Source organism: Hemitrygon akajei, unplaced genomic scaffold (genome assembly GCF_048418815.1).
Source record: "Hemitrygon akajei unplaced genomic scaffold, sHemAka1.3 Scf000045, whole genome shotgun sequence".
NCBI lineage: Eukaryota > Metazoa > Chordata > Chondrichthyes > Myliobatiformes > Dasyatidae > Hemitrygon > Hemitrygon akajei.
The window spans coordinates 3,221,465-3,235,164 of NW_027331931.1; the positions used below are offsets into that span (position 1 = coordinate 3,221,465).

The 13,700-nt window shown below is 42.0% G+C and overlaps 1 protein-coding gene across 1 annotated transcript in view; it reads right to left on the minus strand.

Moving 5' to 3' along the window:
* The window catches only part of LOC140720622 (NACHT, LRR and PYD domains-containing protein 3-like), a 745,417-nt gene that overhangs the window by 35,809 nt on the left and 695,908 nt on the right, over positions 1-13,700 (minus strand). The window contains exon 2 of the mRNA XM_073035454.1: positions 320-412. Coding sequence (XP_072891555.1) covers positions 320-380 — 61 coding nt within the window. The 5' untranslated portion in view covers positions 381-412. The remainder of the gene's footprint in view (positions 1-319; positions 413-13,700) is intronic.

Here is a 13,700-nt window from a genome sequence, read left to right on the forward strand (position 1 = left end):
GAAACAATCAACGTTTCAGGCCATGGCCCTTCATCGGACTGGAAATGAGGGGACGGAAATTCTAGATATTGTCACAGTACTTTCTATTCTTTGTGGTCCTGATCCAAAACATCAAATGCTTATTCCCCCTCCATGGTTGCTGCCTGACCTGCTGAGTTCTGCTAATATTTTGTGTGCCTTTGTGTTGCCCAAAACTTCCAGCATCTGCAGAATGTCTTCTGGAGTAACTCACTAATATTTTGAATTGCTAATATTGAATTAAACCCAGAGACACAAAGTCTAGGCAATATTTATAAATTAAAATACTTCACCAACATACCTGTGTCCTTTCCTGATGCTGACATCACTGGAACTCCTCCCTTGCCCGCTCCTTGAGCCATTTTGAGGACAGGTGTGATCAGCTTTTGCCGCTCTGTAACAAAACAAAATTTAACAGAAGGGTCAAACGGTAATTGTGGTTTAAAGGAGAACTCTGTTTTGTTTTTAAACTGAGGCAAACACTTCCAAACATCTTGGGCCTGTCCACTGAAACCTTGACACGACATGATCCATATAACTATATAACAATAACAGCATGGAAACAGGCCATCTCGGCCCTTCTAGTCTGTGCCAACGCTTACTCTCACCTAGTCCCACCGGCCCGCACTCAGACCCTCCATTCCTTTTCTGTCCATATACCGATCCAATTTTACTTTAACTGACAATACCGAACCTGCCTCTACCACTTCTACTGGAAGCTCGTTCCACACAGCTACCATTCTCTGAGTAAAGAAATTCCCCCTCGTGTTACCCTTAAACTTTTGCCCCCTAATTCTCAAATCATGTCCTCTTGTCCACCTGCGCCCATCCATTTCCGCGCTCTCCATGGATTGTACAGCATACCGGGACTTTCCGAGGTATCTACTCGCTATATTGCAGACAATTCCCTTTTAGGAACCAATCCTGTGTCCTGGACCGGGAGTGATGTGTCAATGAAAAGGAAAGGCAGGCTGAGCAGACAACGCCCACTGCTTTGGCCCTCCTACCACTGGTGGCGCTGTGGACAACAGTTACAGCAGTGTGGGTTGAAACATTTCTGCTGACCAATGAGACAGCTACTCCTCTCGTCACTGAATGACACAGATTACTCTGATTACACCTGATTCTCACCGTCTCCTTTCACTTTAACACCCCCTGGCATTGACACTATGGCAATGCATGGTTGGAGTTTATGTAGAAACACTCACATTCTGAACAATGCAATCTCATCCATAGCATCCTGACATCTTTTCCATAACCACGACATTTTCTCTGGCATGATTTTAAGATCATTATTATCACCTAAACCCCGGTCAAGATTTCTTTGAACATTTACTGGCTATTACCAGATTGTTACATCGCACCTTGTTAACCACAATGTAGAGTTGTCATAAATAGAAAACAGCAAGTTGGCAAAACATCTTTAACATAAATAAAACAAAACTGCTGGAGTTATTCAACAAGACAGAGAGTATGTTAATATTTCAGGTGGAAGTCCCTGTATCAGAGCTGAGCCTGCGTGTAGGAGCCATGTATCTGTTCTCTATCTGCATTGTAGTCTGTGTTGCGTCTTAATGATTTTTTTTGTTTCTCAATCTGTTCCAAAACACTGTGTGCCCTTCCATTCACTACACCAGTCCCACCCTGGTCTGACTGTCCAAATGACCCAACTCTCACTTGTTCAAGTTGAAAACCATTCGCCATTTCTCAGACCGTTTCCATAACTATCCAAGATGTCTCTGAAATTCATTGTAACCTGTTGCAATATCAACCAGACTCCCGAATTTAGCATCAAACTTGCTGACTGTGCCATGTCAAGATTTCTTTGAACATTTACTGGCTGTTACCAGATTGTTACATCGCACCTTGTTTACCACAATGTAGACTCGCCATGCATACAAAACAACAAGTTGGCAAAACATCTTTAACATAAATAAAACAAAACTGCTGGAATTATTCAACAAGACAGAGAGTATGTTAATATTTCATATACAAATCAAAAGCATGAATAACGTATTAACGTGGTATGGACACTGATACGCACGTCCCACTTGTCAAAGGCCTCCATTCGCTAAATCCATTTTCACTCATGACCCTCTTCTTCCTGTCATTGAACCCGGTGAGAATCCACCTCGCCAGCTCCCACGTGAGAGAACCTTCCCGATCAGGTGCCATGCAGGATCTTGTTACAGACTTTACCAAAATCAGATGAACATCATCACTGCCCTATTTCATCTATCCACATAGTTAGCTCTTCAAAAATCTCCAGAATACTTGACAGACATGACGTCCCACTGGGTGGTGCACACAGCAATTTCCCTATAAGCGATGTACAACCGCCCGAGACTTCAGCTTCACTGCAGACTGAGGAAATTCCCATCCCAGCTGTAGAATTACCAACCTGGACTGAAGCCCGTATACTGCCAGTTCCATATCCTCTGAGTCACCAGCCCAATACTATCACCCATACAGAGATGCTTTGTTCCGGTGATTTCCCGTGCTCTTCCTGCCATTTCTGATTCACAGACTAAGGAGGAACTGGAACCTAATGACCCTCTGCCGGGGCCGGTGCTCAGGCTTGTTCCCCGGTCTATAGATTGTGAGAGGATGCGGATACACTTCAGCTTGTCTCTGATCACAATGTCATTGCTGTGTGGGATCTTGCCCAGCACAGCTGGCTGCCATGTTTCCCATCAGTGTCACAGGAACAAACTGTAAAATTTAAAGTAGAAAATGCTACTTTATAAAATGCTCAGTCCATCAGACTGCATCTCTGAAAGGAGTAATGGTGGAAGACCCAATATCTGAAATGGGACTGTCCAAGATGTTGTCGATCTGCTGGGAGTTTCCAGTATTTTCGTTTTCTTACTTTAAATTTCCTGCAACTGTAGTTTTATCCCACCACTTCATTTTAATGCACAGATGGTAACTGATTACAAAATATCAGCAACACGCTAAAATGTAAATGCCACCCCACCCCGACCAGTTTATTAGTTCTGAGTTCATTCAGACCCTGGTGTAACACATCCCATACAGTCAATACTCACAGCATCCCTTCCTCCCACTATCATTCTGTTACATTTGCCCGAGGCCACTATCTCTACGCTGAGAGGCGGTGACCACAGAGCGTTAAAATGTGCATCTCTTCTTGCAGCTGTGGCGGGCCGTTACCCTGGAACAGGAGGAAGTGGCTCACCAAATCTAACCGAAAAAGGAAATAACAAACTCAACATCAAATGCTATGAATTACATGACAACAAAGATTAACACTGCAGCCATTTTGTAACGGGGAAACTAAAAATGAAATGGCTGTTTTTTCCCTGCCACGTGCTGTGTTCATTAAACCTCTGGCATTCCTAGTTATTAAAAAGAATCAATGCTGGAAAAGGTGAAAAACAAAACTTCACATTGAAGACAAAGTTTAGAAGAAAGATTGCTGAAATATGTAATTGCGGCAATGGGATACAGTCTGAAAAGGGGTTGAACCAGATGATTGACATATATCACTGAGGTGATGGGATACAGACTGGACAGAGGTTGAACAAGATGGTTGACATATATCATTGAGATGGTGGGATACAGACTGGACAGAGGTTGAACAAGATGGTTGATATATATCATTGAGGTGGTGGGATACAGACTGGACAGAGATTGAACAAGATGGTTGATATATATCATTGAGATGATGGGATACAGACTGGACAGAGGTTGAACAAGATGGTTGATATATATCATTGAGGTGGTGGGATACAGGCTGGACAGAGGTTGAACAAGATGGTTGATATATATCATTGAGATGATGGGATACAGACTGGACAGAGGTTGAACAAGATGGTTGATATATATATCATTGAGGTTGTGGGATACAGGCTGGACAGAGGTCGAACAAGATGGTTGATATATATCATTGAGGTGGTGTGATACAGACTGGACAGAGGTTGAACAAGATGGTTGATATATATCATTGACGTGGTGGGATACAGGCTGGACAGAGGTTGAACAAGATGGTTGATATATATCATTGAGGTGGTGTGATACAGACTGGACAGAGGTTGAACAAGATGGTTGATATATATATCATTGAGGTGGTGGGATACAGACTGGACAGAGGTTGAACAAGGTGGTTGATATATATCACTGAGGTGATGGGATACAGACTGGACAGAGGTTGAACAAGATGGTTGATATATATCTTTGAGGTGGTGGGATACAGACTGGACAGAGGTTGAACAAGATGGTTGATATATATCATTGAGGTGGTTGGATACAGACTGGACAGAGGTTGAACAAGATGGTTGATATATATCATTGTGGTGGTGGGATACAGACTGGACAGAGGTTGAACAAGATGGTTGATATATATCATTGAGATGATGGGATACAGACTGGACAGAGGTTGAAAAAGATGGTTGATATATATATTATTGAGGTGGTGGGATACAGACTGGACAGAGATTGAACAAGATGGTTGATATATATCATTGAGGTGGTGGGATACAGACTGGACAGAGGTTGAACAAGATGGTTGATTTATATCATTGAGATGATGGGATACAGACTGGACAGAGGTTGAACAAGATGTTTGATATATATCATTGAGGTGGTGGGATACAGACTGGACAGAGATTGAACAAGATGGTTGATATATATCATTGAGGTGGTGGGATACAGATTGGACAGAGGTTGAACAAGATGGTTGATATATATCACTGAGGTGGTGGGATACAGACTGGACAGAGGTTGAACAAGATGGTTGATATATATCTTTGAGGTGGTGGGTTACAGACTGGATAGAGTTTGAACAAGATGGTTGATATATATCACTGAGGTGGTTGGATACAGACTGGACAGAGGTTGAACAAGATGGTTGATATATATCATTGAGGTGGTGTGATACAGACTGGACAGAGGTTGAACAAGATGGTTGATATATATCATTGACGTGGTGGGATACAGGCTGGACAGAGGTTGAACAAGATGGTTGATATATATCATTGAGGTGGTGTGATACAGACTGGACAGAGGTTGAACAAGATGGTTGATATATATATTATTGAGGTGGTGGGATACAGACTGGACAGAGATTGAACAAGATGGTTGATATATATCATTGAGGTGGTGGGATACAGACTGGACAGAGGTTGAACAAGATGGTTGATTTATATCATTGAGATGATGGGATACAGACTGGACAGAGGTTGAACAAGATGTTTGATATATATCATTGAGGTGGTGGGATACAGACTGGACAGAGATTGAACAAGATGGTTGATATATATCATTGAGGTGGTGGGATACAGATTGGACAGAGGTTGAACAAGATGGTTGATATATATCACTGAGGTGGTGGGATACAGACTGGACAGAGGTTGAACAAGATGGTTGATATATATCTTTGAGGTGGTGGGTTACAGACTGGACAGAGGTTGAACAAGATGGTTGATATATATCACTGAGGTGGTGTGATACAGACTGGACAGAGGTTGAACAAGATGGTTGATATATATCATTGAGGTGGTGTGATACAGACTGGACTGAGGTTGAACAAGATGGTTGATATATATCATTGAGGTGGTGGGATACAGATTGGACAGAGGTTGAACAAGATGGTTGATAAATATCACTGAGGTGGTGGGATACAGACTGGACAGAGGTTGAACAAGATGGTTGATATATATCTTTGAGGTGGTGGGTTACAGACTGGATAGAGTTTGAACAAGATGGTTGATATATATCACAGAGGTGGTTGGATACAGACTGGACAGAGGTTGAACAAGATGGTTGATATATATCATTGAGGTGGTGTGATACAGACTGGACAGAGGTTGAACAAGATGGTTGATATATATCATTGAGGTGGTGTGATACAGACTGGACTGAGGTTGAACAAGATGGTTGATATATATCATTGAGGTGGTGTGATACAGACTGGACAGAGGTTGAACAAGATGTTTGATATATATCATTGAGGTGGTGGGATACAGACTGGGCAGAGATTGAACAAGATGGTTGATATATATCATTGAGGTGGTGGGATACAGATTGGACAGAGGTTGAACAAGATGGTTGATATATATCACTGAGGTGGTGTGATACAGACTGGACAGAGGTTGAACAAGATGGTTGATATATATCATTGAGGTGGTGTGATACAGACTGGACTGAGGTTGAACAAGATGGTTGATATATATCATTGAGGTGGTGGGATACAGATTGGACAGAGGTTGAACAAGATGGTTGATATATATCACTGAGGTGGTGGGATACAGACTGGACAGAGGTTGAACAAGATGGTTGATATATATCTTTGAGGTGGTGGGTTACAGACTGGATAGAGTTTGAACAAGATGGTTGATATATATCACTGAGGTGGTTGGATACAGACTGGACAGAGGTTGAACAAGATGGTTGATATATATCATTGAGGTGGTGTGATACAGACTGGACAGAGGTTGAACAAGATGGTTGATATATATCATTGAGGTGGTGTGATACAGACTGGACAGAGGTTGAACAAGATGGTTGATATATATCATTGAGGTGGTGTGATACAGACTGGACTGAGGTTGAACAAGATGGTTGATATATATCATTGAGGTGGTGGGATACAGGCTGGACAGAGGTTGAACAAGATGGTTGATATATATCATTGAGGTGGTGGGATAGAGACTGGACAGAGGTTGAACAAGATGGTTGATATATATATCATTGAGGTGGAGGGATACAGGCTGGCCCGAGGTTGAACAAGATGGTTGATATATATCATTGAGATGATGGGATACAGGCTGGACAGAGCTTGAACAAGATGGTTGATATATATCATTGAGGTGGTGGTATACAGACTGGACAGAGGTTGAACAAGGTGGTTGATATATATCACTGAGGTGATGGGATACAGACTGGACAGAGGTTGAACAAGATGGTTGATATATATCTTTGAGGTGGTGGGATACAGACTGGACAGAGGTTGAACAAGATGGTTGATATATATCATTGAGGTGGTGTGATACAGACTGGACTGAGGTTGAACAAGATGGTTGATATATATCATTGAGGTGGTGGGATACAGGCTGGACAGTGGTTGAACAAGATGGTTGATATATATCATTGAGGTGGTGGGATAGAGACTGGACAGAGGTTGAACAAGATGGTTGATATATATATCATTGAGGTGGAGGGATACAGGCTGGACAGAGGTTGAACAAGATGTTTGATATATATCATTGAGGTGGTGGGATACAGACTGGACAGAGATTGAACAAGATGGTTGATATATATCATTGAGGTGGTGGGATACAGATTGGACAGAGGTTGAACAAGATGGTTGATATATATCACTGAGGTGGTGGGATACAGACTGGACAGAGGTTGAACAAGATGGTTGATATATATCTTTGAGGTGGTGGGTTACAGACTGGATAGAGTTTGAACAAGATGGTTGATATATATCACTGAGGTGGTTGGATACAGACTGGACTGAGGTTGAACAAGATGGTTGATATATATCATTGAGATGGTGGGATACAGGCTGGACAGAGGTTGAACAAGATGGTTGATATATATCACTGAGGTGGTTGGATACAGACTGGACTGAGGTTGAACAAGATGGTTGATATATATCTTTGAGGTGGTGGGTTACAGACTGGATAGAGTTTGAACAAGATGGTTGATATATATCACTGAGGTGGTTGGATACAGACTGGACAGAGGTTGAACAAGATGGTTGATATATATCTTTGAGGTGGTGTGATACAGACTGGACAGAGGTTGAACAAGATGGTTGATATATATCATTGAGGTGGTGTGATACAGACTGGACTGAGGTTGAACAAGATGGTTGATATATATCATTGAGGTGGTGGTATACAGACTGGACAGAGGTTGAACAAGGTGGTTGATATATATCACTGAGGTGATGGGATACAGACTGGACAGAGGTTGAACAAGATGGTTGATATATATCTTTGAGGTGGTGTGATACAGACTGGACAGAGGTTGAACAAGATGGTTGATATATATCATTGAGGTGGTGGGATACAGGCTGGACAGAGGTTGAACAAGATGGTTGATATATATCATTGAGGTGGTGGGATAGAGACTGGACAGAGGTTGAACAAGATGGTTGATATATATATCATTGAGGTGGAGGGATACAGGCTGGACAGAGGTTGAACAAGATGTTTGATATATATCATTGAGGTGGTGGGATACAGACTGGACAGAGGTTGAACAAGATGGTTGATATATATCTTTGAGGTGGTGTGATACAGACTGGACAGAGGTTGAACAAGATGGTTGATATATATCATTGAGGTGGTGTGATACAGACTGGACTGAGGTTGAACAAGATGGTTGATATATATCATTGAGGTGGTGGTATACAGACTGGACAGAGGTTGAACAAGGTGGTTGATATATATCACTGAGGTGATGGGATACAGACTGGACAGAGGTTGAACAAGATGGTTGATATATATCTTTGAGGTGGTGTGATACAGACTGGACAGAGGTTGAACAAGATGGTTGATATATATCATAGAGGTGGTGTGATACAGACTGGACTGAGGTTGAACAAGATGGTTGATATATATCATTGAGGTGGTGGGATACAGGCTGGACAGAGGTTGAACAAGATGGTTGATATATATCATTGAGGTGGTGGGATAGAGACTGGACAGAGGTTGAACAAGATGGTTGATATATATATCATTGAGGTGGAGGGATACAGGCTGGACAGAGGTTGAACAAGATGTTTGATATATATCTTTGAGGTGGTGGGTTACAGACTGGATAGAGTTTGAACAAGATGGTTGATATATATCACTGAGGTGGTTGGATACAGACTGGACAGAGGTTGAACAAGATGGTTGATATATATCATTGAGGTGGTGTGATACAGACTGGACAGAGGTTGAACAAGATGGTTGATATATATCATTGAGGTGGTGTGATACAGACTGGACAGAGGTTGAACAAGATGGTTGATATATATCATTGAGGTGGTGTGATACAGACTGGACTGAGGTTGAACAAGATGGTTGATATATATCATTGAGGTGGTGGGATACAGGCTGGACAGAGGTTGAACAAGATGGTTGATATATATCATTGAGGTGGTGGGATAGAGACTGGACAGAGGTTGAACAAGATGGTTGATATATATATCATTGAGGTGGAGGGATACAGGCTGGACCGAGGTTGAACAAGATGGTTGATATATATCATTGAGATGATGGGATACAGGCTGGACAGAGCTTGAACAAGATGGTTGATATATATCATTGAGGTGGTGGTATACAGACTGGACAGAGGTTGAACAAGGTGGTTGATATATATCACTGAGGTGATGGGATACAGACTGGACAGAGGTTGAACAAGATGGTTGATATATATCTTTGAGGTGGTGGGATACAGACTGGACAGTGGTTGAACAAGATGGTTGATATATATCATTGAGGTGGTGTGATACAGACTGGACTGAGGTTGAACAAGATGGTTGATATATATCATTGAGGTGGTGGGATACAGGCTGGACAGTGGTTGAACAAGATGGTTGATATATATCATTGAGGTGGTGGGATAGAGACTGGACAGAGGTTGAACAAGATGGTTGATATATATATCATTGAGGTGGAGGGATACAGGCTGGACAGAGGTTGAACAAGATGTTTGATATATATCATTGAGGTGGTGGGATACAGACTGGACAGAGATTGAACAAGATGGTTGATATATATCATTGAGGTGGTGGGATACAGATTGGACAGAGGTTGAACAAGATGGTTGATATATATCACTGAGGTGGTGGGATACAGACTGGACAGAGGTTGAACAAGATGGTTGATATATATCTTTGAGGTGGTGGGTTACAGACTGGATAGAGTTTGAACAAGATGGTTGATATATATCACTGAGGTGGTTGGATACAGACTGGACTGAGGTTGAACAAGATGGTTGATATATATCATTGAGATGGTGGGATACAGGCTGGACAGAGGTTGAACAAGTTGGTTGATATATATCACTGAGGTGGTTGGATACAGACTGGACTGAGGTTGAACAAGATGGTTGATATATATCTTTGAGGTGGTGGGTTACAGACTGGATAGAGTTTGAACAAGATGGTTGATATATATCACTGAGGTGGTTGGATACAGACTGGACAGAGGTTGAACAAGATGGTTGATATATATCTTTGAGGTGGTGTGATACAGACTGGACAGAGGTTGAACAAGATGGTTGATATATATCATTGAGGTGGTGTGATACAGACTGGACTGAGGTTGAACAAGATGGTTGATATATATCATTGAGGTGGTGGTATACAGACTGGACAGAGGTTGAACAAGGTGGTTGATATATATCACTGAGGTGATGGGATACAGACTGGACAGAGGTTGAACAAGATGGTTGATATATATCATTGAGGTGGTGGGATACAGGCTGGACAGAGGTTGAACAAGATGGTTGATATATATCATTGAGGTGGTGGGATAGAGACTGGACAGAGGTTGAACAAGATGGTTGATATATATATCATTGAGGTGGTGGGATACAGACTGGACAGAGGTTGAACAAGGTGGTTGATATATATCATTGAGGTGGTGTGATACAGACTGGACAGAGGTTGAACAAAATGGTTTATATATATCATTGAGATGATGGGATACAGACTGGATAGAGGTTGAACAAGATGGTTGATATATATCACTTAGGTGATGGGATACAGACTGGACAGAGGTTGAACAAGATGGTTGATATATATCTTTGAGGTGGTGGGATGCAGACTGGACAGAGGTTGAACAAGATGGTTGATATATATCATTGAGGTGGTGTGATACAGACTGGACAGAGGTTGAACAAGATGGTTGATATATATCATTGTGGTGGTGGGATACAGACTGGACAGAGGTTGAACAAGATGGTTGATATATATCATTGAGAAGATGGGATACAGACTGGACAGAGGTTGAACAAGATGGTTGATATATATCATTGAGGTGGTGGGATACAGACTGGACAGAGATTGAACAAGATGGTTGATATATATCATTGAGATGATGGGATACAGACTGGACAGAGGTTGAACAAGATGGTTGATATATATCATTGAGGTGGTGGGATACAGGCTGGACAGAGGTTGAACAAGATGGTTAATATATATCATTGAGGTGGTGGGATAGAGACTGGACAGAGGTTGAACAAGATGGTTGATATATATATCATTGAGGTGGAGGGATACAGGCTGGACCGAGGTTGAACAAGATGGTTGATATATATCATTGAGATGATGGGATACAGGCTGGACAGAGCTTGAACAAGATGGTTGATATATATCATTGAGGTGGTGGTATACAGGCTGGACAGAGGTTGAACAAGATTGTTGATATATATCATTGAGATGATGGGATACAGACTGGACAGAGGTTGAACAAGATGGTTGATATATATATCAATGAGGTGGTGGGATACAGACTGGACAGAGGTTGAACAAGGTGGTTGATATATATCATTGAGGTGGTGTGATACAGACTGGACAGAGGTTGAACAAGATGGTTGATATATATCACTGAGGTGATGGGATACAGGCTGGACAGAGGTTGAACAAGATGGTTGATGTATATCATTGAGGTGGTGTGATACAGACTGGACAGAGGTTGAACAAGATGGTTGATATATATATCATTGAGGTGGTGGGATACAGACTGGACAGAGGTTGAACAAGTTGGTTGATATATATCATTGAGGTGGTGTGATACAGACTGGACAGAGGTTGAACAAGATGGTTTATATATATCATTGAGATGATGGGATACAGACTGGATAGAGGTTGAACAAGATGGTTGATATATATCACTGAGGTGATGGGATACAGACTGGACAGAGGTTGAACAAGATGGTTGATATATATCTTTGAGGTGGTGGGATACAGACTGGACAGAGGTTGAACAAGATGGTTGATATATATCATTGAGGTGGTGTGATACAGACTGGACAGAGGTTGAACAAGATGGTTGATATATATCATTGTGGTGGTGGGATACAGACTGGACAGAGGTTGAACAAGATGGTTGATATATATCATTGAGAAGATGGGATACAGACTGGACAGAGGTTGAACAAGATGGTTGATATATATCATTGAGGTGGTGGGATACAGACTGGACAGAGATTGAACAAGATGGTTGATATATATCATTGAGGTGGTGGGATACAGACTGGACAGCGGTTGAACAAGATGGTTGATATATATCATTGAGATGATGGGATACAGACTGGACAGAGGTTGAACAAGATGTTTGATATATATCATTGAGGTGGTGGGATACAGACTGGACAGAGATTGAACAAGATGGTTGATATATATCACTGAGGTGGTGGGATACAGACTGGACAGAGATTGAACAAGATGTTTGATATATATCATTGAGGTGGTGGGATACAGACTGGACAGAGGTTGAACAAGATGGCTGATATATATATCATTGAGGTGGTGTCATACGGACTGGACAGAAGTTGAACAAGATGGGCAGGGAATGAGCAGACTGACTAGGTGGGAGAAAGAATAAAGTGCCTTCTCTGATGGTCCTCTAGCAATAAACAGATACTGAAATCATAGTGCACACTACTAGATAACAGATTCAAATATAACAAAGGTAGAACAAACAATACGAACTTTGGTATATGCCCTTTTCTACTCTACAAGCTGTATCAATGCTTCGCAGAAAGTATCCCATCCCAGTACTTCACATCTTCATACGTCTACTGCTCTTCCTTTAACTGAATGAAATAGCGGAGAACTGTGGACACAGCTGAGTACATCATAGAAACCAACCTCCCCTCCATGGACTCTGTCTTCACTTCCCACTGCCTCAGTAAAGCAAACAACATAATGAAAGATCCTCACAACCCTGAACATTCTCACTTCTCACCCTCCCATCGGGGCAAAGATAAAATAAAACAGAAACATGCCACCGGGCTCAAGGACGGTGTCCATTCTGCTGTTAGAAGCGAACAGCGTGACGAGTGGACTCCTGACCTCACAGTCTAAATCGATGTGACCTTGCACCACATATCTACCTGCACTGCACTTTCTCTGTAACCAGAATGATTTGTTTTACCTCAATGTACTGCTGCAATGTATTGATCTGTGTGGAGAATACCGGAGACACGATTTTCACTCTACCTCTGTACATGGTAAACAAAATAAAGATTCCCCATTTCAATCGTGTGGAAATATTAAACAGCCTCGGTTGCTCCTTTGGAAATTCTGGAGGGAGTGTACACAATTCAGAGAAACCCAGATAAATGAACAAGACTTAATTCTCGCATTAATAGGGCCAGATATCGGGAAACACTGTCAAGCATTTCGGCAAGTCGTAGCAATGGAAAGAAGATGGAAATAAACTTCCCAGTCCCCCGAGAGGACGTCAGAGATCTGGATCTCACTGTCCTGTCGGAACGGGGAAAGATGGAACTACTCATACACATGGAGCAGTGTCCCGAGAGGATGTGAGAGATCTGGATCTCAGTGTCCTGTCGGAACGGGGAAAGATGGAACTACTCATACACGTGGAGGAGTCTCCCGAGGGTGTGATTACTCTGTTTAACCCTCTCTGTCTGAAAGAACACAACAGGCCTAATGGCCGCTTTCACTGTGCTGTAAAACTATTATTGACGCC